General features: G+C 38.1%; 1 protein-coding gene across 2 annotated transcripts in view; it reads left to right on the forward strand.

Annotated features, from left to right (window-relative positions):
• Nucleotides 1–27,151, forward strand: part of LOC121328147 (neural cell adhesion molecule 2-like) — a 279,149-nt gene that overhangs the window by 193,096 nt on the left and 58,902 nt on the right. For both annotated transcript variants that reach the window (XM_041272661.1, XM_041272662.1), the window contains exons 2-8: nucleotides 615–689; nucleotides 6,729–6,935; nucleotides 10,207–10,350; nucleotides 13,182–13,319; nucleotides 16,384–16,501; nucleotides 17,315–17,475; nucleotides 24,300–24,445. In XM_041272661.1, coding sequence (XP_041128595.1) covers nucleotides 615–689; nucleotides 6,729–6,935; nucleotides 10,207–10,350; nucleotides 13,182–13,319; nucleotides 16,384–16,501; nucleotides 17,315–17,475; nucleotides 24,300–24,445 — 989 coding nt within the window. The remainder of the gene's footprint in view (nucleotides 1–614; nucleotides 690–6,728; nucleotides 6,936–10,206; nucleotides 10,351–13,181; nucleotides 13,320–16,383; nucleotides 16,502–17,314; nucleotides 17,476–24,299; nucleotides 24,446–27,151) is intronic.

Consider the following 27,151-nt stretch of genomic DNA (forward strand, 5'->3'; position numbering starts at 1 on the left):
TATTACTCCAATATGGAAGACTAAATGTGAATTTAATTCTCATGGCCTCATCCTGGCTCTTGGATGGGAATACACAGCAATGAATGGGCATTATAAAATATAATTCTTTGTATTATTAATTCAGGAGGAAATGGAGATGTGATTTTTGAATCTGTATGAGAGCCTAAGAGTTTGATCCATCAATGATGGTCAACTGAGGTGACCGGTGAGAGCGATCTAAAAGCTCTGATTATACTGTCTGCGTGTAAGAGCTCCTCTCTTTAAATTCGCCAAGGCAACACTTCATATTTCTGTGCATATATTTGTACATAGTTGTAAGCATTAACAATATTTAGTTGCCATAGTTAGCAGGAATACAAGTGAAGTTGTGTTTTCTAATGGAGAAGGAGTATCTGAAACCTGCAGAAACCATCAAGTGGGGTTTCAGGCACATCTTTTCATCTGGTCTGGATTGAAAGTGACACTTGTTTTTGAAAATGTGTTTCTGTGACTGAGGGGTGAGTTTTGAAACTGCCAATGCAAAATGATTTTTCAAAAGCATCCCCCCTGAGACTTGCAGATTGTGTTTTAACATGCTCTTTGCTGACATTCGTCTTTCACTGTCTCTTCTCCAGCTGTTCTTCAAGTGACGATTTCACTGAGCAAAGTAGAGCTGAGTGTGGGGGAATCCAAATTCTTCACCTGCACAGGTATGAAGCTGAATTGATCTGAGATTTTGTTTTTATTGAAGCTAACTAAGGTTAGGTGAACATCAAACAATTCACACCCCAGGCACTTTTATGTTAAATGATTTATTTCTGTTCTAAAATGGAACATTTGTCTGCAAAAAATATATATTTTTATATAAATATAAAAAAGTCTGGCATGCGCGGGATTTGAAAGTATATCCTTCAGTTTGTAAGCATGTTGTAGTATACTGTCAATGCCCCAATTGTTTCTATTAACCTGTCTTGTGCATTTGAGGCACAATAAAAGCAGATTTTTAACTTGAAAAAGCATGAAAAACACAAGCCAAGCTACTAGAAACAATCGGGGCAACCTTGGACCCCACCGTATTGACAGTTGTGCCTATTTGCTTTGTGCTGGGCAAGGCTGCCCCGATGGTTTCTTGAAACTTGGCTTGTGTTTTTGATATCTCCATTTTAAACGGCTGGGCACTTTTGATAACGATATTTTTTTTTTTTCACATTTCCAGTGTGTTTTTGGTTCAGATGGAAATCACAGGAACAGACGCTAACCTGTTTCTTAATGCTGCACTACTGATGTTTTGTATGTTTATATTCACGTTATGATACTTTTAATTATTGTAAAAGTACTTTCAATAAAATTAAAAAATATGTATATTAATAATGAAATGCTTGCGTCAAGCACAGTATGTTTTTTTTTTAAACAGATATGTTTATTTAAACATGCAGATCACATAATACAGCTCTGGAAAGCTGGATAACAGAACCAGCTTTTAAAGAGCAAGGTACAAATGAGAAGACTTTTTATAAGTGCCCTTCTGGTCTCAGTAGATTTTTCAGTCATGTCTATGCTTTACACTGGAGTGTAAACACTAATTGGTCCCCCTGTAACACACTTCCTTTAAAGGATGCAAAAACGGCAGTACAATTTTTACTCAGTGTGGCTTATCATGCTCTTAAGGCCTCGTCACATGGACAACTTTTGTCGACGGCAACAAGAGGAACACATTTGTTGCCTGCATGTTGCCTTGCAGTTTGAGGTGGTCACAAGGGGGACAAGCATACAATCGACAAGCTGGTGACAAGCTGGCAACGCAGAGGCAAAAACATAATGCAAATCAATCATAATGCCAGTTTTTGTACTAATTACATTATAATAAACTAAATACATAATGAAATAAATAAATACAAATTGAAATAAATTACATCTGTTAATTATTTATGTACACACACACACACACACACACACACACACACACACACACACACACACACATATATATATTATATATATATATATATATATAATATATATATATAGTATATATATAATATTAGTGTCTTATCCTGCATAACTGCATGCATGTTAAATTAATTAGAAAATGTGTATTATTATTGTATTATTGTAGAATTGTATTCACAGCTTAAATATGTTATTGTAATCGTGGACATTAACATTCGCTTATCCAAATACACACTGTATTGCATATCTATAGACTACATATAATTAATTGGATGAAATGTAGGAATCAGAATGCATTATATACACTATCTGTCTGATTTTAAAGTCAAGCCTTATCATCATGTGACACTACTATCAAATTTGATTGGTGGGTATTGAAAATGTTGCCTTTGTGTTGTCTGAAAAATAGAATGCCGTCGACAAATGTCATGCTTGTGACCAGGACTTTAAAGCTGATGTGTTTCTTCATATACCTTTTTAATTCTAAATAGTCGCAGATACACACGTTTTGACCAGCAGGCGCACTGTGCCAAAAAAAAAAGTCTAATTTTATTGATATAAGTAAAAATGTGAATCAGTCTACACAACTATAAAAACTTCTCATGATTCCAGTGCAGATTCTCTAAATAGAGTAATGTGGCTTTATCAGCACAGAATATCTCATAGAATAGCCTCACTCCTCAAGGGCAAACCAGTGTCCCGGTGAGCACAGAACACTGCCTCCATGCCAGCTTAATCCAGATGAAATATAATCGGCCTTCCACAGCTCTGCGCTTGTAAAGGAAGTGCTGGCAACACTGTGGAAGCTGCATTGTTCCTCTGTATTCATTTAGCTTCTGAGAGACTGTTGCTGGTGGCAAACCCAGTTCTTTATGATTAATATGTTAACAAGGTTGTGATTCTAACCAGAAGATAAATGTAACATGCCAGTGATTTCATAATGGGGCTCTTTATTATTACTGAACTTGAGGCTACCGTGAATGAGCTGGAAAGGGTTCATGGAGAAATACAACTATTTTGATTTCCACTAAGAATGACACATCCAGAAGGTCCCAGAGGATCTCCATTTGCAGGACCCAGTGGCATGAGAAAGTCCACTGGTCATCTTTGGATACTGTGTGAAACTCCTATTCACTAATACTGTGTATTCTGAAAGTCTTCTCAGTGATTATTGGACACTAAACCAAAGATGCAGGTTTTAGTAAACAGGGGTTTTATGTGTAGACAACTGCCTTGAGGTTAGACAGGTTTCATTTATAATTAATATGGAAGTTTAATGAAATGGGAAGCCAGAGGGATGGCGTGCTTGGTGATGCCACAGGTCTCATTATGAATATATTGAAATGGAATTATCATATGTAAGTGTGGGTGAATGCATCTCTAATGGACATTGCTGTGTGGTGCAATGCAACTGTGGGTTATGTAACTGTGGGAGAGAAATTCTAGTTTGCAGTTTTCACACAGCGTTGGCCCTGTTATACATACATGAATAGTCTTTAATCGAGGCATGGAATTCTTCACCAGTATACCATGATTAATGGACACATGCTGAGACTCAGTGAGACTGGATCGATTGGTTGGATGTCTCTTTGTATAGTATATCACTCAGTTATCTCCAGATACCTGGATTAACAATTTGTGCCGATCAAGTAATCTTTCAGCAGCGTGATGATTTGTTGATGATTAGTTCACCCCCTAGTCTCTATAAGTCACTGGATAAAAAACATCTGCGAAATGATTAATTACTACTACTACTACTACTACTACTACTAATAATAATAATAATAATAATAATAATAATAATAATAATAATAATAATAATATGAATTTGGTGTCACAGTCATCTCTACTCAATCAGCATTGCCACTGAGTTGTCCTTCCACTTTTACATTTCTCTCATGGCACTTCCCCTGCTGCCCTCCAAAGTTCTACATTATAGCCCTGTGTTCCCCCCATATCTTTCTCTGCCATGACTTTCCTAGATGTACCCTCTTCTGCACTCATCACTTCTATTACTTTTGGCCAGTACTGTATTGTAGTCTGCCTTTTGTTGAATTATAAAATTCTATATTAAAAAAAAGTGCATACATCCACAATGTATTTCCAACATGTTTTCAGCCATGTGTATTGAACACAATATTATGGATAAGGATTAATTACATTCAAACCAAGCAGGAATTTCAGTGATCCAAACAGACCCACACTGTACAGCAGCACGTGGTTTATTTGTTACTTGCCAATAACAATTATATTGAGATGGTGGTAATATTTAGAACAGGGTTCCTGCAAACTTTAACACAGCACAATAAAGACAGTAGCCGTCCATGTCAGATAAAACACATTACACAAATAAAACTGGAAGATCGTCGTCAGTGATATTTAGAACTCTGCTAGGATTCATCACCAATATGCTTCTTATTTTTTGGTTAAAATTATATGAATAGCCTAACATTTAGGGATTGAATACTCTTTCCATAGAATAGCAAATACTTTGTACATAAACCAGATAAATACAAATAAATAATCAAATGTAGCACTGCACTAGAAATAAACATTCTACATTTTCAACTCAATCTTTTCTTTTCCACACAAGCTCCAGAACATCTTTCTTCTAAAGAGTTAATAACAACACAGCTGCAGGGTCTCAATACATGCCCTTACATTCTCAAGTAGTGCAAGACCTTTTTATTGACTGCCTCCATTAGATGGGGTAATGTTAATGGGCACTGCTAGGGCTGAAGTGTCTCTGCTGGGTTTGTCCATTACACAGGGTAATGCAAAGACAAATGCAACTTATAAACAATGTTATCAATGTCAAATATATGTTTGTTGGTATAGCTCAGAAAAAGAATCATTTTAAATGGACAGATTTGCAAGCTCTGGGCTTCAGTGAGATTGAAAACTGAGCCCCGAACAACATGTTTATTTTAGTTTTTTAGCTTTAACACACGCCCTTGTAATTACGTCATTTATGACCCCTTATTCCTCTACATTCAACGTAGGACAATCTGTTGTACCTGGCAACCCAGTCAAACATGCACAAAGGCATTCCTTTTGAATCTGTTATCTCTGAGATTCACGCATCCCTCATGCAAGCAGAGGTTTCAAATTCCTGAGCTCAAATACCATACCCAGCTTACTCCTCAGTTCAATTTGTTACAGAAAATAACATATTATAAAACAAAAATGAGTTCCAATACTATTAAAAAATTCCTTACAGTAATGTTACAGGGCATTGCTAGGGCTGAAGTGTCTGCTGTGTTTGTCAATTACACAGGGTAATGTTACTGGGCACTGCTAGGGCTGAAGTGTCTGCTGTGTTTGTCTATTACACAGGGTAGTGTTACTGGGCATTGCTAGGGCTGATGTGTCTGCTGTGTTTGTCTGTTACACAAGGCAGTGTTACTGGGCACTGCTAGGGCTGATGTGTCTGCTGTCTTTGTATATTACACAGGGCAATGTTACTGGGCACTGCCAGGGCTGATGTGTCTGCTGTGTTTGTTTATTACACAGGGTAATGTTACTGGGCACTGCCAGGGCTGATGTGTCTGCTGTGTTTGTTTATTACACAGGGCAATGTTACTGGGCACTGCTAGGGCTGATGTGTCTGCTGTGTTTGTCTATTACACAGGGTAATGTTACTGGGCACTGCTAGGGCTGATGTGTCTGCTCTGTTTGTCTATTATACAGGGCAATGTTACTGGGCACTGCTAGGGCTGATGTGTCTGCTGTGTTTGTTTATTACACAGGGCAATGTTACTGGGCACTGCTAGGGCTGATGTGTCTGCTGTGTTTATCTGTTACACAGGGTAGTGTTACTGGGCATTGCTAGGGCTGATGTGCCTGCTGTGTTTGTCTATTACACAGGGCAATGTTACTGGGCACTGCCAGGGCTAATGTGTCTGCTGTGTTTGTTTATTACACAGGGCAATGTTACTGGGCACTGCCAGGGCTGATGTGTCTGCTGTGTTTGTTTATTACACAGGGCAATGTTACTGGGCACTGCCAGGGCTGATGTGTCTGCTGTGTTTGTCTATTACACAGGGCAATGTTACTGGGCACTGCCAGGGCTAATGTGTCTGCTGTGTTTGTTTATTACACAGGGCAATGTTACTGGGCACTGCCAGGGCTGATGTGTCTGCTGTGTTTGTCTATTACACAGGGCAATGTTACTGGGCACTGCTAGGGCTGATGTGTCTGCTGTGTTTGTCTATTACACAGGGTAATGTTACTGGGCACTGCCAGGGCTGATGTGTCTGCTGTGTTTGTCTATTACACAGGGCAATGTTACTGGGCACTGCTAGGGCTGATGTGTCTGCTGTGTTTGTCTATTACACAGGGTAATGTTACTGGGCACTGCCAGGGCTGATGTGTCTGCTGTGTTTGTCTATTACACAGGGTAATGTTACTGGGCACTGCCAGGGCTGATGTGTCTGCTGTGTTTGTCTATTACACAGGGCAATGTTACTGGGCACTGCCAGGGCTGATGTGTCTGCTGTGTTTGTTTATTACACTGTTACTGGGCACTGCCAGGGCTGATGTGTCTGCTGTGTTTGTCTATTACACAGGGTAATGTTACTGGGCACTGCCAGGGCTGATGTGTCTGCTGTGTTTGTCTATTACACAGGGTAATGTTACTGGGCACTGCCAGGGCTGATGTGTCTGCTGTCTTTGTCTATTACACAGGGTAATGTTACTGGGCACTGCCAGGGCTGATGTGTCTGCTGTCTTTGTCTATTACACAGGGTAATGTTACTGGGCACTGCCAGGGCTGATGTGTCTGCTGTGTTTGTTTGCAGCAATTGGAGAGCCAGTCAGTATAGAGTGGTTCAATCCGCAGGGGGACAGGATTGTATCCTCACAGCGCATGGTCCTGCAGACCGAGTCCATTCGCTCCCGACTCACCATCTACAACGCCAATGTGGAGGATGCCGGTATATACCGATGCCAAGCAGCTAACGCCAAGGGGCAGACACAGGAAGCCACGGTGGTTCTGGAAATCTATCGTAAGTTTTCCTGTCTTATTAATTTGTGTGTGTGTGTGTGTGTGTGTGTGTGTGTGTGTGTGTGTGTGTGTATCTATATTATATATATATATATATATATATATATATATATATATATATATATATATATATATATATATATTGGGTTCAGTAGGGTTGGGGAAAGCACAAGCTTTTTAAGAGCCTGATATGTGAAAATGTAGAGCACTTAAACCAGTAATAGAGCATTGAACTTGTTCATTGTTGAATCAGCATCTATTGAATTTGGAGAAGACTTAGGAGACAGTTGGAATGGTTCTGAAAAAGTCTTGTGTGAGTAGCATATCGAGTTATTAGGAGACCTGTCTTTATAGACCCATGTGCATGTACTCTTCCCCCGTGTCAGTGCATTGCCAAGCCTGATTTCAGAAAAGGGCTTCTTTTACTCTTGGTTTCTGAAGGCATGTTTTACTCTTTATTGTAGGATTAATTACTTCGCAATCAACTGCTAAATTCTATCCTAATGGTGTTTGATATCTCTCAAATGTTGGATTAAAGACATACAGTTGTTTGAGCCATTCCAGGCTTTATTGTGAGCTTCATCAGTCACATTGAGGTGAGCCTCACAGTGAAAGCTCATTGTGAAATGGGAGTATTATTTCTCTCCCTGGAGTAAAATAACTATTAGGAACTCCATGATGTGGAATAGTACAGCCTCCCTGCCGTTGCGTTGGCATTTTGTTGCCTGTCTCCATATTATCATGTGTTCATTGTTTGGCAAAGCTGACTTTGTTATTCACCACCACAATTAACTGAACAGAAAATACCGTAAGGAGCACACCGTAATCAGAATGACATAGAAACACAGACACACATCTGTAAACACAGACACACATCTGCATTATGCATACCATCATTACCTCAGTCTTTTGTTTTCTAGATTAACTGAATTTCCAAGATGAATGAAATCACTTTTATGCAGTTTTAGTACTGCAGTACAGTTTAATGTTTTTTTTTTTTTGTTTTGTTTTGTTTTTGTTTTTTTTCTTAGAGGTAAAACAAGTTATAGTTAAGGAGAAGCAACAGTGAATATCAAAACTCCCAGAACTAAGAACAAGAGCTCGAGGCTGCCTATTTGGCAGTAAAATATAAATTATGCTGAAGTGCAATCAATTTCTCGGTGGATTCCTGGAATAAACTGACAGGACATGTGGATTGGGGGTATTCCACTAAAGTAATGCAGCTGCAAATGTGTACTGAACAAAATAAGCCTTATTTGGACTAACTGAAAACCAGGTCCAGAAACTGAGCTCACACTGCCTTGGGATATCTGGCTATCCTTAAAATGTTTACCATAATAGAAGCCTCTTAAAGTATAGGTACTGTTCCAAGTTTTCGATTTGTGTCTTACATACATTAAAATAGAGATGAAATCGGTAAAAAAATGTTTTTAATTGAAACATCGGTAAAAAATCGAGTAAGAATCTCAGCATACACACTTCACAGGTGGAATATGATGCGTAGCAGTTCTGGTTTCTGATTAATATTGCCCCCCACATGTATGAAGAAGCAGAATCTGTGCAAGTCAAAGCCCCATTTTCCAAGTTAGCCGGTACTTTGTGAACGTTTAGGCAATCACTGTGCTGATGGAAAAAAAGTCTCTACAGAAAGTATGAACATGACATCAGCACAAAACAAGCCATGTTTATTCACCTTGAAATCATAAAAAGAAAAGAAAATTGACAGAAGTGGGCATGCAAGCCATTGGGAGATGCACCAGAAGTTTGCCAACTAAAGCATCACCATTTTCTGTCAAATATTTACGATTAAGATTGTCTGTGTTAGGCAATGTTTTAAGTGATGGACAGGTGTGTCACACAGAGTCACCAACACATACCTCACTGCAATAAACAGTGGCTGTCCAGCAAAGCACAATGCTCTGACAAACTCATTAACACATTCTGTGCTTTCTTTTTATTAAAGCATGTGTAAAAGCCGCATACATGGATTGCTTGCCTCTCAGTTCTCTTTATTGTTTTAGTTTAATGTGTCGCTTATTTTTCAGTATGTTCTTTTAATTCAGCATGAACATGTACCTCAATGCAGCAGTATTTGCAGCTCTGTGCATCCTCGGCTTCATCTGACCCACTTCTGCTATTTTTTCTTTTTTTTTCTTTTGAATATTCATAAACTGATTAATGCTTTCTCCCCATTCCTCATCCACTAATATATAATATAATACATTTTGTTTTCATGTGAGATTTTCAATTTAGTTTTTGATCAAGCTAGTTGATCAGTAATTGCCACAATAATCAGACTTTGATTGGCCAACATAATCAGGTGATAACGTGTTTGCGAAGTGACAGAGAACTACGTTTGAATGTTACTTGATCCTCTAATATTTAAACGCCTGCTGTATCCTAGGATAAAGTGTAGGGCTGCTTATTACAATGTCGGAGTCAAAAAGACAGCATTTTAATCAAAATATTGTGTACTTCCTAGAAAATAGTACCGGAAAAATGTTGAATAATAGACAAAAATCATGCATAAAATCAGAAAAAACCAAAGTCCAGTAAAAAAAAAAAAATGCTGTAATTTTTTGGTAAAATTCAGAATAAACCGGAAACACGGAACCCTAAATACAGGTAAGCAATGTAAATCCCAGAAGGGTGTAGTAAAGCACATTAAAAACATGGCAAACTATGGTAGACTATGGTAAATGCATGTTGTAGTATAAACATGACCGTGAAATAGCCTACGGATAAGAGAATACCCTACGACAGCTTCATTAATTTGAAATGTATTTATTCATAAAAATAGACTCTGCCTAAACATTCTTTAAATAAGTGTTGTTAATTGGTGCAATTTTCTTTGCAAGAACAAAGCTATTGAGATGACTTTATAGCATGCCTGAATAATTGTTATAAGAAAAAAGTTGAATATTTAAAAGTTAAGAAACACTTAAGATGTACTGTAAGACTAATCAGCAGATAATTTGTCTTTTAATCTGCTAAACCAGAACTAGTGGGTACCAGTCAAATGGATGCCTTTCTCCACAGCATGACAATCTAATTCTTTCAAGCTGTCAGAGCTGCATGTTTTAAAATTGAAAGCAGAGAAAAACAGAAATCCATTTATATTTCACTTTAATAAGCAGTCATGGATAACACATCGGCAGCCCCTTAATAGAATGGAGGTGCATGCAGAATTTGGGTTTGTAAAGCTGACACACCTCTCATTTTAATTGCATTGCTTGACCCTCTCTGTGTCTCTCTGTCATTTAACCTTGCAGAGAAGCTGACGTTCCGTGATGTGAAGACGCCCCAGGAGTTCCGTCAGGGGGAGGATGCTGAAATTGTCTGCAATGTGATCAGCTCCCCTGTGCCTATTGTAACCTGGATCTATAACAACAGAGAAATCACTGCAATGACAGACGGTAGGTACAACAATGACAACCATGAAGAAAATCCCAGCAATTGCTGGTTGAGCTGATAACCAGCAGATAACTAATAAATAGCAAGGAACAAATTGGAGACAAACAAACAAAAACTCACAGTACGATATATATATATATATATATATATATATATATATATATATATATATATATATATATATATATATATATATATATATATATACCTATATATTAGGAAGGCCCCGGTAAGGAATTGGTATTTACTTCCTTGATTCCTTAACCATAAATGAAGGAACAGATCACGTTGCTCTGTCCCCTATTTGTACCGCCACTCATGACCCATTGGTAAATGATTGTAACCTCTCTTCCATTCCGTGGCTGCCAGATCATTTCCCTTCCAGGTCGATGAGTTAGTGCACCAGAGTTCCGCCCCCTTTCTAGATGACTGACTTCCTTTTAACCCTGGGAATGAATTGTCAGGCCATCTAGTCAAGGGTACTTTGTTCTCTTTACTTAGCATCCTCACAGGTCAGGAGGGAGATTTACCACCGAGAATCATTATATTTCTGTCAGAGGCAGTTACAAAATAAAGTGCTGTAGTAGGATTGTTTGACAGGCATTTTCACTAGTAGACAATACTTCAAGTTGAGGGGAGATGCTCAGAGACCAAGACTGCCAGCCAAGTCTGCCTGGATTAAAATGCACTGAATGGCACCTGTCTGATTCTATGATGACATTTCTCATCTCCTAAACACTTGTAGTTCACTGCACTCTGGCATGTAAAATAAATAAATAAATAAATAAATAAACAGGCCCTTTACTGGCAGTCCTGTATTTTTCCCAGAGCTTTTCTCTCAACAACCCTTTGCCTTCCCTGTCTCATGTATGACACTTCGAGGCTGCTATGCCTAATTGACTAATCGGCTGCCAATTTCCAAACCAATCAACTTTTACATTCCAGCAGCATTCCCATACTTTTAGACAGCAGCTAAAAACCAGATCACTGCCTGCAGCACCCTGGACAGAGACCACCTGAGAGAGACTGAGAGAGAAAACTTCACAACCTGCCAAGCCTGGCATGAACCCAAATCACTAATCCACGTCTGGCTTTTGGCCAGATCATTTCAAACTATATATAGTTATTCAGCGAGCTGTCTAAAAATTGGAGTCAGATATTTAACACGTCACTAATCTGCAAATTACCTGTGCATTGTTTGTATACATTTTTAATTCCTGGGGAATTAAACCATAGTTGAATTTCATACATATGATCCAGGTTTTACCGACAGTCTTTGATATTCAGTTCCCGATATGTATTTAATTCTTCAAAGATGAAATTATCTGTAAGAAAGATGGAATATGTAGAGATTATCCTCGTTCCAGGCCTTTTTGTCTCTCACCCATTGAAGAGCAGTGAGTAACAAACAGTTTGCTGGAATCAAAGTGATTGTTTTTTTTTTTATTTTTTTTTTTACTCTACGCCTGCAATTACAGATAAAAGAAAAGCTGCATGCTTTTTTTTCTGGCCTGTCCCTGTTAACAGTAGCTCACAATAACCAGGGTGCACCAAGTAGCAGATTCTTGGGATCTCATGATACCTCTCAGTGGAGCACTGAAAGACCAGTACTCAGGGAGTTTCATCTATTTGGATCAGATATGGTTTGATCATTGGGCATAAAAAAAGAACATGCTCCAGATGTTGGTCCTCCATGGACAAAAAAAATTAGCAACCTCTTTATTCTTCTGTTCACGGTAACATGCAATCACGCTTTCAAAAAACACAGTACATATGTTCACAAAATGTAATGTAAACAAGCCTCCTCTTCAAGGACACCTCATTTTTGCTTCACTGTCTCTGCACTGAGGATGATGTTGGGTGGGCTCCTGTGTTTCAGAGGTGGTGGTTCTTTATTATTCAACACCTTTATTTCACCTTCCAAAAGATATGGTTATGCTAACAGATGTAGTGATGATGATGATGATGATGATGATGATGATGATGATGCTGGTGATGATGGTGATGATGATGATGGTGATGGTGCTGGTGATGATGATGATGATGGTGATGATGATGATGATGATGATGGTGCTGGTGATGATGATGATGATGATGATGATGATGATGATGATGATGATGATGATGATGATGATGATGATGATGATGGTGATGATGATGATGTGATGATGATGATGATGATGATGATGATGATGATGATGATGATGATGATGATGATGATGATGATGATGATGATGATGATGGTGATCATGTCGAGGATGAGATGTTCTGGTTGAGGATGGTGATGATGATAGCTGATGATGATGATGATGATGATGATGATGATGGTGATGATGATGATGATGATGATGATGATGTGATGATGATGATGATGATGATGATGATGATGATGATGATGATGATGATGATGATGATGATGATGATGATGATGATGATGATGATGATGATGATGATGATGATGATGATGATGGTGCTGGTGATGATGATGATGATGATGATGATGATGATGGTGATGATGATGATGATGATGATGATGATGATGATGATGATGATGATGATGATGATGATGATGATGATGATGATGGTGATGATGATGATGATGATGATGATGATGATGATGATGATGATGATGATGATGATGATGATGATGATGATGATGATGATGATGATGATGATGATGATGATGATGATGATGATGAGTGATGATGATGATGATGATGATGATGTGATGATGATGTGGTGATGATGATGATGGTGGTGATGATGGTGATGATGATAAACACTTGTTTAGAATGGCCCAACACTAAATTTTCTGCTCTCCTCTCCTGGGCAGATCGGTTGGTAATGCTCCCTAATGGTAACATGCAGATCCAAAAGGTGGACAAGAGCGACGAGGGGGTTTACCGCTGTGAGGCCCGGGTGGAGGCTCGGGGGGAGATCGACTTCAGGGACATCAGAGTCATCGTCAACGGTGATAACCGCATCTCTTTGGTTATTGAAATAGAGAGCCACCACTTAAATGTTTCTAGAAGGTCTGTTACAGGTGCAGGGTTTAGGTAGCCATAGTAAGGGAAATACCACAGCCATAATGTTAGAGGGAAAACCAGTGCAATGTAAAAAATGCAAAAAATATTTTTTGTAATAAATGAGCCCTGTTTTGTGTGAATCAGTTTGATTAAGAGGGGAGGGATGTTATACATATAACTAGTTTTTATTTAGCGGTCACTGTGGTATGTGAGACATGCATTTAGTGTTAGCAACAAAACAAAACAAAGGTATCTATTCAAATGTATCTGGAGATCGAACAATTCTCTCACTGAACTGAACTGTGATTGTTAAAATGTTGATGGGCTGTTCAATTTCTTCTTACCTGAAATACATGGCATACTTTATTCAAGGTATAATTATCCTAACACAGTGTATGAAACTATTTTGGAAACGACACTGGTGTGCTTCCCAGAAAGTTTTTTTTTCATTATTTAGTTACTTTTTAGGTAAACTCCACTAATACAAACTCCATCCTTTTTATCAAAGATTTGTGGCACCAGTGTGCATGCATTACTGTGGTATTCTGGATCACTTTGTATTATATTAGCCTCAAAACTCTTTCTGATGCTGATATTTTGTATTCTGTTGTGGGGAAGTGTCTGGTCTGGTTTACAATGCCTTTTCCCTGGGGCAGTTTGCCTCAGCTTCTTACATTAGTAAAATAATTGGAGAGTATCTCATAACTTTGACTGGCATTGCATCATCATTAAATCATCATTTTCAGAAGAATACAGTCAAATTGTGCTTATGAATAAAAAACACAACTAAGCTGAAGATGTCTGAGCTAAGTAAGAACCTTGCATACTGAAAGCCAGTTTTCAGGTTCAGGTACGGATACCTGACTTCCCAGTCAGCTGCTCTTGCAAATGTTATTCCTCTCCCACTCCTCCTTAATGAATGGACTTTAGGATCTAAAAACCAGCTTCTGGACAAGGTTTGAGTTATGTACAGATCATTATAGACATTTCCAAAACTGCTTGCAGTGAAGCAAAAGATTATCTACCCTTTGGAAGACTCATATTGTATGTAACTAGATTAGCATTCATGGCCTCATCAATACAAGATTGCTCGTTTTCAGGCCTTTCCATTATTTAAGGTCTTAAGTACAGCTAAAAGCAAACAGCACTTCCCCATGATATTTTGGTACTTTTTTTTTAAATTATGTTTTTTCTTCCATTTTCACCTCATCACTTTGAACTATCACTGAACCTGTAGTCTTACATCTTCGATGGAGCTCAGCTGCCTGTACTGTGTAGGACCATTCTACATCACCCACCGCCTTGCATTAGGTATTCACCTGGATTCTGTTATTGGCCCTTTAATAATTCATATTTCTGTCTATTTCTATAGTCAGAGTCTGAAGGAAATTAGTTATGAAGGCTTTGTCAATAATATTTATAGATTTTTAAATAGTCTGTAAAAGGCACTGCAACCTCAAGCACTCTAGAAGTCAAGATGACATCAGTTTTAAAACTGGCACTAGGTAGAGTAGAAACAAATTGGCTACTAGCGCACACTGTCTATCCTCCCTGAACAAGCCCCTCATTATACCACTCTGTTACATCACTGCTGTCATTTGGTTTCCTACATTTCACCCCAAGGCATATTTTAGTATATCACCTTGCAAAATACCAATCTGTGGTTGCTTTATAATCTATTCAGAAATCCTTGAAATTGTCTAGTAATTTAGAAAGGATCTAATCTATGAAAATGGGTCTGTGTATTAACTGATCCAAATCTGCTAGGCAAATCAAAATCGTTAATGAAAAAAATAACTTTTTATTTTAGCTGGTATTGTCATTGGGCATCTTTTATACTGTTGGTGCTGACTCCAGCTTTGTAAAGCTAGATGTCTGTGAGAGGCTCTATTGAAAAAGTGCATTGTATTTCATTTCATTGTGCTATTTCGCCAACGCAACTGACATGACTTTGAACGACCTCTCTGAGCTGATCTCTTCATAGCAGCAAGTACACCTCTGGTGCTCCATTCAGATCTGTTGCTCTATATCTGTGTTAGTTCTTGAACCACTGTGATGAACTAGCACAACCTTTCTGACATCAAATACATTATATTTCAAACATTACATTTCAATGTTGCTACACATAGTTTTTAGCCTATATGGCAACCCATTGTGTGATAATACTGCATTCAGAGTGATATGGACTAATATAACATTGCAATAGAGGACCAATGCACTGTTTACTGTACTTAAATAATAAACTATATCAAATTGTATTTTAAAGTGTGTTGATTCTGAAGACTACACACATTTAGAAGTTCTTGCTCCAAGCTTCTTTTGCTACTTCGGAAGCCTTGTTTTCTCTAAGTGTCCTGCTTAGTTTCACTGATAAATTTTTAAATTTCCTTTACAATATGTTGAATTGCAACCCACTTACTTAACTAGATAGGATAACATTTTAACAACCATGCAAAACTGCAAGTAAGGCTAAAATGAATATACCAGTACATCTGAGTGCATAAAGAGAGCCTAGATTCACTGGCTTACCTGGTCACATGAATTATCCAGACTTAGCCCTGATAATTAAATGGGTTTAATGGACTCTTTTTTAAATTTATTTATTCTATTTTTATCATGGCTTGCCTGATACCTGCCTGGAATGGGCAAAGTTGTCCATTAGCAATGTATTCGGCTCTGTAGCCAAAAGCAAATCTGTCCCATGCCCTAGGATTCATGCTGAGAAGATTTTTAGTTGACTATAGGGCAGCTTGTTCAGTAGCACTTGACTGGGATAAGCTTTAGAGCTGCATCTAGAGACAAAACATCCTGTCAATGGGAAGCAATAACATATTTAATGAATGTCAGGATGTGAATTTATGCCTCTTACAGAATAGTTAATCTACCAGCCATGATAGGGATCTGATACATGACGGAATGGCAGGGTGTGGATAGAAGCAAGGATGCCAGACTTTTCAGGTAAATCCTGATTTACAGAGCTTGTTCTAGTCTTTCTTTTTTTGTGTTCAGTCCCTCCAGTTCTCACCGTGCCTCAGAATTCCTTTAACGCAACCGCAGATCGACAGGAGTCAGTGTCTTTTATCTGCACAGCTTCTGGGTCCCCTGAGCCCGCCATCACCTGGTACAGGTAAGCCGAGTATGATCTCCTTGTATAGCTACAGTGCGTGCTAGTACTGAGCATTGTGATACACTGCTCACCTTTAATTTGTTAGTTCAGAACTGGCTGAGATTATCTAATAAAATTGATATCAGTGAAAAGATTTGATTAATTGACTTGACTTGTTAATTGCCTGCTTTAACCAATGACCCCCGTAATTTATTTATTACATCTATTTTAGCATTGTGAAACGCAACACAGACAGTGTTATATTCAAAAACTGTAGAACATGTTTACAATCTACATGTTTTTATTGCAAAATTATTGGTTTAGCACAGGCTTTGTGCTCGGATTGCAGTAACCAGCCATTATATTCTCTTTATTTATTAAGCCTCAGCAACATATATTATTTTAATAATAATGTTAAAACAATCACTTTTTCTGCAAACATTAAGTCTGTGTTTTTAGAACCATTTTTAGAACAATAGATGTACTTGTAATGCTTGCTCAGCCTTTTTAAAATGCCATACATAACAGCACCTTAGTGTAACCCTTACTCACACACTGCTTCATGAAGAAATGGCTAATCTGTTGAATGAAGTTTAAAAAGTTGCTTAAACTCACCCAAATTCTCATTTATGTAGTTCTTCATTGTTAGAATATTACAAGAAGTCATTTCTACAATGGATTATTTGTACACTAAGTAGTAAGAGCATTATTTTTAAGGCCACATTTTGTAGGTACCTTCACTTGTGTGTATAGAGGTATTCCTGGTTGTCTATAGAAGCCTACATAAAGTAGAAGTTCCCTTTCTCATTGGGTTGTTCCTGGATGTGTTTGCAGGAATGGTAGGCTGATTGAGGAGACTGACCAGTACTTCCTGAAGGGGAGGAGCACACAGCTGACTGTGTACAATATCAAGCAGTCCGACGGAGGGTCCTATTCCTGCAGGGCCACAAACAAAGCTGGTACTGAGGAGAAGGAGTTGCTTCTAAAAGTGTTCGGTAAGAGGGCTGACATGCAGTCTGATGGGCCCCTGCCATGCCGTCTATCAGTAAACACTACTATCTACAGCAGCACAATACATTGTTGCTTCTTCTCTGTGCTCTGTCTACATGGCAGCTTCAGGCTCCTTCTAGTTTGTGAGCAGTTATCCAGGGAGTGTGGGCGTTTCAGAGCCATGTTACCTGTCTGATAAACTGTAGCTGTTGTCATCAGCATCGGAGAAATGTGATAATAAATGTGAACACATATTCAACATATGTATATACAATATGATACAGGAAGACTGTAGTTTAGTGTTAACTCAGGAATCCGATTGCAGCTCTTGAAGGCTTGGCACACTAACATAGTAACAATACCCTCTAACTGTCCGCAATATACTGTCTGTAATATGTAATCAAAATATAGGAACAAATACACTAAGAGGTGCACCCTTTCAGAAAGTGCTGCATGAAGTTAACAAGTATTTAACCTAGTCAGTGTGTTCATACAGAAATAGCCGGTGAAAGGTAATTGAACTTTGAACTCTGAAAACTGCAAACCTGTGTACAAGCCCAGGAAAGTTAAAGCCACACAAAAACTGCAGCCCACTATTGCAGTATAGGAAAAGGAATTCCATCCAAAACTGCAGAGCCCTATATTCATATCCATTTTCATTTGGACTGTAACTAATTAATTAATACATTAATGGTCCCTTTTATCGGCCGAATGAAAGTAACAACTTGTGTCATATGACATATTTAAACCTATGAATTACTTATGATATATATATATATATATTCTATAATATATATATATATATATATATAATATATATTTATATACCCGGATTATATATATATATATATAAATGTGTGTGTGATGGGTATAAATGCTCTATTCCCGATTGGTCAAAACAGTTCAACCGGAGGTGTGAATATTACAGCATATTCCCAAGGGTTGAAACTTTGGTAAATGCTCTATCCCGATTGGTCAAAACAGGTCAACCGGAGGTGTGAATATTACAGCATATTCCCATGGGTTGAAAAAAAGGTAGCCATATTTAAATTTACAAGAAAGGTGACTGACAAGGTATATCAATGTTGATCCTTTGGGAAAGCAAACTCTAGATGTCGTGCCTTATTGGTTATATTAATCGGACCAATTAATGAACTAAAGAGTTGATCACAGATTCATTTTTTTACAGTTTAATCGTGAAGAATTTTATTTTTGAAAATAAAATAAAATCAACCGATAGATCTGTATTTTCTCCATGGCAGTCCAATCATATGTCAGCGGAGGAGGGACATAAACAGTTGAATGTTTTTAGTAGTTTTAACCAATGGGAGAGTCAGAGATCTGTCCCTTGTTATACAGCTGTCCAATCATTAGTGAGCAGAGGCGTGACATAAATATGCTAGGGTAGGGTGTAAGAAAAGCTTAATTTTACGTGATGTTGCTTATTATAGAGAACAGTATTCAGAAGTATATTGAGAACATAAATTAACTGAGCAAAAATCGATTGACGGCCCTTTTATATCAATCTATATCTATCTATCTATCTATCTATCTATCTATCTATCTATCTATCTGCTATTCTTAGATATATATTATGATCAAAAAGATAATAGATAGATATATAATATATAATATACCTATATATATAATATATATAATATATAGGCCTATATCGATATATTTTATTAAGCATCTTTTTGTTTTTGTTGCTTTATAGTCCTACTTAAATATAATAAACAGAATGGCAGCTAGAATGTTTACAGTCCCAGTGAAGTGATGTTGATTTCCACGGTGGTGCCCTGCATGTAGTTTGAGATCTGCAGCTCTAGGAAGATCAGCAGAGACTTCCTCCCAAGTCCCTTGGATCTGTTAAGCACATTATTGCCTCTTTGTTTCCTATGTCCTGTTTCACCAAAAAAGTATATTAAAGTGCATCTGACTGTGGATGTCATAATGTTTTCCAATACAATACATGCTGGAAACTGGAGTCTATCTATTGATCCTAGCAGAATCTGTTATGAAAACAGAATGACATATTTCCTTTCCCCGCTGGTATTTTGCATCAGGTCCTTGTTCTTTCATTGGCTAGTGTATTAGTCTTCCAATGCTTAGTTTTTAGGGCTGTGGATCGTGGGAGAAAGTGCAGACAGTTTCAATATAACCAAGTAATAAAGTTTTAGTAACACTTTCCATTAAGCGTCTCTAATTAATGTGTATTTACATAGTAGTTACATAGTACAATGTAACAAAGAGTTACAATGTTAATATGCATAGTTGCAAAGTATTGAATGTGTCATTTTTTTAATTTTTTTTTTTTGCAGGATATATGTAGGTACACACACACAAACAAAACCCTGTATCAGAAAGGGTTTAGGGTTAGAGTTAGAGTCAGGGTTAGGGGGTTCAGTTTATGAATAGGGATAAAATTTGGGTTAAATCATGCAAAGAAATTACACGTTTAGTACTGTGTGTCTGTGCACAATAACATTGTAATTGTACATTATGTAAGCATGCATCTATTTACTAAGTAGCTAATATGTACATACACAGTAATTAGAGACAATTAATGAAAAATGTTACCGAAGTTTTATGAAGTGAAAAGCACGTCTATAATTCTACTATCTGGCTGGTCGAACCCAGTCCCAATACAAGCTTCCATCACATTCATCAATGGAGCTTTGTCATCCTATATGAATTGCCAGCCTCATTCCACACAAGGACTTTTTAAAAATGATATAATTTACTGTTTGTGGTTCTTATCGTTTGTTTATTAGAAATGGCACCCAACATAATTCACTTTTTGGTGGTAAAAATAATTGAGGCTTTTTAATGCAAGTATTTGTTTTATTTTTAATAAGTCACTTGACATGTCCATAAGGTAGAAAGAAATTTACAAAGGAGGTTTGAGATTGAAAAACCCCCTCCTCAGATTCACTGATCCTCCCAATTTCCTCTCCAGATCCACTTTCTAATTTTAAAACTTTACAAAACTGCACTCTGATTCTTTAGTTTGGAGTGACTGTACTCGTATTGGCTAATGAAGCATGCATCTGCATTACCGAATTGTTTGGGGATATTGTAATTTGGTATGTTATCCAACACAGAAGTTATAATTACACATCCTGAGTGGAAGGTTAGACAATGACAATTATTTAGATAACAGCACATGCTGTGGATGGATCTGTGACATCATACTGAGGGATAAAGATTGATAATACAGTTTGAAGGGCATTTTCATTTGTATATGCTAACCATGATTAGGTAATGGTATTGTGCAAAGAGGAAGAATTTCAATTGAAAGACCATGATATAAAAGCATACTGGTATCCAACTCACAATGGATATTTTAGTTTAATACATTACCATAGAGAGATTGACAAAGGCAGACCTTGATAAAATATGACACTGTCAACATAAATAAACACAGATGGTCTTAAAATCCAGCAATTTTTGACTAAATAAATCATTGGTATGTATTTACTAGGAAGAATAATTAAATCGCCATTGATTTATAAAAAGTGTTTCTGCTGTCGCTGCTGCAGATCACATACAAATCATTGCACTGCAGTATGGAAGTAACTGCTAGTACATGCAATTTGCTGACCACGGTTTGCAATCATATTAATAATACACTGCTATGAAATGTAATTGCCTACAATATGTAAAATATACACTTACTTCCCCCCCGGGGCTGTTTGCTCCAGAAAACCTGAGTGAACCATGCTGCAGCCACAGTTTAAGAATGTAGCACCCATTGGAATGGGTAGGATAGTTTCAAAGTGTTCATTTCCAGTACCTAAAGAGTTATTTTTATGAAGAGTCGATTGTTTTCAACACTGAACCATATTTAACATTTTAGAAACCTACCTTTGAAGCCAGGAAGATCAATGGAGAGTGATAGCAAACACACCAAGTATATTAAACAAGCAATACATTTGCAAATGTGATGTGTTCTATAAAAGCACCCTTGAATTAGGGTGGAGCTTTAAGGATTGTTATAGTAGTTAATTCAATAGTGCGGTTAACTGCCATAGATAAGTATCTGTCAGTAATGATAATGAGACACTTCTGCTTATTATTTATATATTTTATTATTGGCATGTTTATTTATGTTTGTATTATGTATTTATAGAGGAGTGCAATGAGTAGTGAGATCTCATTAACACACACTTCATCTAGTTTAATGAAAACACACTTATAAATGCAGGCACCTCCGGGGAATACTTTGCAACTTTGTGGTTGCTGTTGTTGAATTGTAAACAGATTGTTTTCCCTTTGGGGAGTTACCTCTAATTCATAGGCAAGAAGGGTAAGCCTCCATTGGTGTCTCTGACACTGGAAATAAGCCATACAATTGGGTATACATTCTGACTGTAGAGCTATGAAATGCAGAGCAAGTTGTGTTCCATCAGACCCCTGAATTAAAAGAGGGATTAGACTGTTAGTTTTAACAAAAATAAACTTCTGAATGCACAGAGCTTTACTCCGGTAGGGATTGTTAGAGATTCCACAGACACTTCCGCAGAGGTGATCTGGCAGAGGAGGAGCAGAAGTGAAGCAGAAATGAGTCACCCTCATTATCTCAGCTGTCACCCTCCCTGCTCAGCTGTGCAGCATCACACTTTGATCTGCAAAGATTGCATGAGAGGACTGCAGCATCTGTCTGAACTCAGGTGGCCAGGGTTGCTAATTGCTTCCAGATCCCCTCAAGGAAGAACAGTGGTAGTGGATGTAAACAGGAGGCTGCCAAGAGCTGTTCAAACAAGATCCTCTATCCATCAGTAGTGTAATAGCCATCCACACACACACACACACACACACACACACACGTGTGTGTGCACACTGAGGTAAATAATCATTCATCTTATGAATGTCAGTTTCTACAGTGCAGACAGAATCATGGATCTTTTCATGGATCATTTGTGAATAATTATTGTAAACCTATGTTTGTTGAAGCAGTTTGTGTATATAAAGCTTTCGATCACAAGTGCGGCATCTGGTTTTACTTGTGCCTGTTAATCATATAGAGACTTGCACATAACAATGCAGTGAGGGATATGGTATGCAGTATATAATGGTTATAATAGCTGTTCTTGTTACCCTGGCCTATATGGAGAGCACTATTCAAAAAAGCTTAGGCAATGTCAATAGCATATTTACAATCCTGTCTTTTTATTATTTTGATCAACTTTTTGTTATCAATTTTACCCCATGGTTTCTACCAAACTTGAAATGCCCAATGCAAATGTTGCCTCACTGCAGCAGCCTGTATTCTGAGGACTAAAGATTCACTTTCCACTGTCAACCAAAGAAAATAAGCAATGAATGATGCCAGGCAAGTTTGACCCAGCCCAGCAATGTATAGTCATAGCAGCTGCAGTTCAGAGAACACTATTGCCAATGGTAATTCTGTGAAGATGGCAGAAAGACACAAAACCTTGATATTGATATCAAGGTTAAAAGATGTTATACTTGTAGCAGTCTGAAATACACTTATGCATGTATTTTGTATCTGACTTCTCTGCATCAAAGCACGTTTTGGGTTGTGGCAGAGCAAAGCTCTGCCCTTTTTAAATTGGCAGGGATGGGGTTAATTTCCCTTACCTGCCTGGGTTTATTATGTTCAGGTGGCTGGGGTTGATTAGTTGATTAGGCTAATTAACAATCAATCAGTGATTGATTCCCAGCCACCTGACATAAAAGGAGGCCTCTGCTTCTCATTTAGGAGGAGGGAGCTGAGGAAGCAGGTTGGTGTTTTGGTGGTTGTGATGTTTCAATTTTCTAAATCCAGTGAAGGCATTGCCCAGCCTGGAAACCTTTATTTTGTACATTTTGCTTTTTGTCTTTCTTTTTGTGTTTAAAGATTTTTATTTTGCCCTTGTGCATGTTTATTTTGTGTTATTTATAATAAAATTAGTATTTTTTTTTGAACTGCAGTCTGTCTCTGGGCCTCTTTCCACTTGCCAGCCTGCTACATGGGTGTATTAAGGAATTCTTTGGCATTGAAGCAGTTTGTTAAAATGACAGAGGCCCATAAAAATTAAGACAAGGTGTGCAAAGAAAATCCTGAAAAGAAGGACCAGAAATAATAAGCAGCTTAGGATCTAAACTCTTGTGTCCTGCTTCTTTAAAGTATCGCAATACACCAAAGCCTTAGAGAATCATGGAGAGGAGAGTGGCAGCTTTAGTTGGAAAAAATATATAAAGGCAAAGGCCAAGACAGGGCTGTGTGTTTGTTACAGTCCACGATTGCATGTGAGCAGACAGCAGTTTGGTATTGCTGAGTTCATCTATTGTGGTTATTTGTCAGTCATGAGAAGGAGAGCAGACATCTGTGATGCATGGGATAGAAGGGTCATAGGTCAGCCTTAGCAGAGAGGAAGGGAAAGCAAGAGAGTCCACTCATTTAGTGTTGAGTGGGAAGGGAATGCTAAGATACTAAACAATTAACTGCCTGTGCTGTGCTCCATGTTCTTCCTCTTCACAGAGGATAGAGGATGAAACAATAGACAATATACATAATAAAGTCCTTATTATAATTGGAGATTATAGCCAAAACCAATTAAAACTTGGCAAGTATCCTGACAGCCCCTGTTCCAGAACCCATGTTACGAAGTCAGACATTTTCCCTGTAGTGGAACCTCTTGCTTTTTTCCCTTCTACAGTGTAGCATCTGTGATATCAAGCTGTCAAACTAGTTTGTGAGAAATTAGATACATGCTAATAATCTGCGCGTGTTGAAACATAGTGTTACTGATGGCTTAAGTGGTTGTGGGTTTGTGTCAATGCAGTGCATGTGAGGATTATGTCTCCTCCTCTCCATTTCCAGTTCAGCCCCACATCACCGAGCTGAAGAACGTGAGCGTAGTGGAGGGCAGCCAGACCCAGATCTCCTGCACAGCGGAGGGGGAACCAGTCCCAGAGATATCCTGGAGGAGGCCGAGCAGTGGGCAAACCTTTGCAGATGGAGACAAGGTGATGAAAGTAATTTTATCATACAATGCAATACCATTGTACATTAAGAACATAAGTACATACAGAAAAATAAGAATGAAAGGAGGCTTTTGGCCCATCAGTACTAGTCTGATGTCTAGTAGGTGATTAATCGCAAAGCTTTGGCCTAGGACATAGAGATCAAGGCCATGGTCAGCTTTCTATAGGTGGGTAAGGTTTGCGTTATGTTAAGGAGCTAAGCATCCTGTCATTATAATCTTCATGCAAATGGATTTTATTGGGACAAAGTGAAAACCTTCACTGCAAGAAAGATTTTATTAAATCTATTAAGTTCAGAGCTCGAGGCTAAGTTATCCAAACAGTTGGCTAGACATGATGACTAAGCGAGCCGGTAGAAGTTGTTTATCAAATACTGGTACAGCAGTGAAAGTTTGTTGTGTAAGGGGATATAACTTCTTACAGGGAAATGACACGCTACAGTAACTAAAGCATAAACATATTTAAACTATACAATACACAAATAAGTTGTTATTGCGCAGTACATAGCAGCACATAGCTCTTATTGAACCAGTGTCAGCTGCATATGAGAAACAACACAAAACAACAAAATGACTGTGTTAATGTGTTACACTCCCTCACAGAAGAAACTATTACAGCCATCGGTAGAGGCTGCCACTGCTCCACTTCAACACTGCACAGGGGGTTCCTTTTGGAATAGATTTTCTTATTTATTTTTCATTTAAAATCACAAAGCTGTATTTGGGGGAGCGGAGGTATAATGATGTCTTTTTAAAATGTTTTACATTTTTTAATCATAATTAAAATCCAGTGGTTGAGGACCGATTGTAAAGCAAGAAGCAATTACCTCAGCACTGGCCATTCTTGGCTTGCTCCACTTCTTCTGATTCGGATCCACCAGTACACCCCTATCTTGAGCTGGGCAGGATTTGTGTGGTAACCTTCAGATCCCCTCCCTCATTCACATAACATGAATTCACTGGATAAACATGAACACAATTCTAAGCCCATGTTTGTTAATTGGTTCTATCATATAAAGATGATATTAGGATAGTGAGAAATTCAGATCCCATCTGCACATCAGCCTTTCATCACCCTTTACTGCATGCTGTACATGTGTACTGTATAGAAATCTTTAGGTTATGAGCGTTTATCAAATAAACACAGAATCGGTATTTTCAAGTGTAATATATCATTTTCTTTTGTATAATTTTTTTTTTTCATTTTCATTCTGCGTCCTGATATTTTTGATCATGTCCACATGTTAAATTCTGAGACTCTGTGTTTCATCAATGTCTTCATTTACATATATTTCATTTTGTCAGCTAATGGTACGATGTGTCCTTCATGAATAAGAGAAAACAGTGCTGAGGGGCTGATTAATCAGTTGCTGGGGCCTCATTTCGCAGCCTGTGTATGTTTGTCTGATGCATAAAAGCTGAAGGGTGTAGCTAGGGGAGGTAGCTTATAATATGGCTGTGAGAGATCAGGATGGTTGGGAGGGATAAAAAGCAAACTCAACTTGTGCAAACTCAACAAACCCACACTTTTATGGTGTTTTAAAAAAGGTTCAACAAAATGAACGCCGCAAAATACAAAACAAAGATTGCCTCCGGGCAGGCTATCCAAATCATAAAAGGTGTGCTACAAAGCTGTGTGTTTGAAGCCTAAATACATTCAGCATGGCATCTCTCTGTGATGTTAACAGTCATAGGTAATATATGACATGGGTTTCAACAATTCCCCCTATGGGCATACTCTTTATTTGGTGTTCCCTCTGGCTTGTTGTGTGCCAGTACAAGAATCCGGCACTCCACTGTGCTCTCAAAAGTATTCACCCCCCTTGGACTTTTCCACATTTTATTGTGTTACAACATGGAATCAATGGTTAATTAGGAGTTTTTGCTACTGATCAACACAAAAAAAGTCCATATTATCAATGTGAAAAATAAAATCTACAAATTGTTCTAAATTACATATACAAAACAGAAATTAATTGATTACATAAGTATTCACACCCCTTGAGTCAATATTTGGTAGAAGCACCTTTGGCAGCAATTACAGCCATGAGTCTATATGGATAAGTCTCTATCAGCTTTGCACTTCTGGACATCGCAATTTTTGCCCATTCTTCTTTGCAAAATTGATCAAGCTCCGTCAAGTTGGATGGAGACCTTTGGTTTTCAACTCTTTCCACATATTCTCAATTGGATTGAGGTCTGGGCTTTGACGGGGTCACTCCAGGACATTGACCTTTTTGTTTTTGTGTGGCTTTGGCTGTATGTTTGGGGTCATTGTCCTGCTGGAAGACAAATCTTCTCCCAAGTCCCAGGTCTCTTTGCAGACTTCAGCAGGCTTTCCTCCAGGATTTCTCTGTACTTTGCTGCATCCATTTTGCCCTCTGTCTTCACAAGCTTTCCAGGCCCTGATGCAGGGAAGCATCCCCATAGCATGATGCTGCCACCACCATGCCTGCGCCAAACATAGCGCTTAGCATTGAGGCCAAAAAACTCTATTTTGGTCTCATCAGACCATAGACTCTTCTTCCACTTGGTCTCAGAGTCTCCCACATGCCTTCTGGTTTAGACCCTATTTAACTATCAGTCTGAAAATCCTCACAACCTGCCAACTACAGCCTCAGTGGTGGAGGATCAAGAGTTGAGCTATCAGGGTAGGTGCATGTACACACAGCTTTAACATGTCGAAGTA

Source organism: Polyodon spathula, chromosome 15 (genome assembly GCF_017654505.1).
Source record: "Polyodon spathula isolate WHYD16114869_AA chromosome 15, ASM1765450v1, whole genome shotgun sequence".
In the NCBI taxonomy this organism is placed as follows: Eukaryota; Metazoa; Chordata; class Actinopteri; order Acipenseriformes; family Polyodontidae; genus Polyodon; species Polyodon spathula.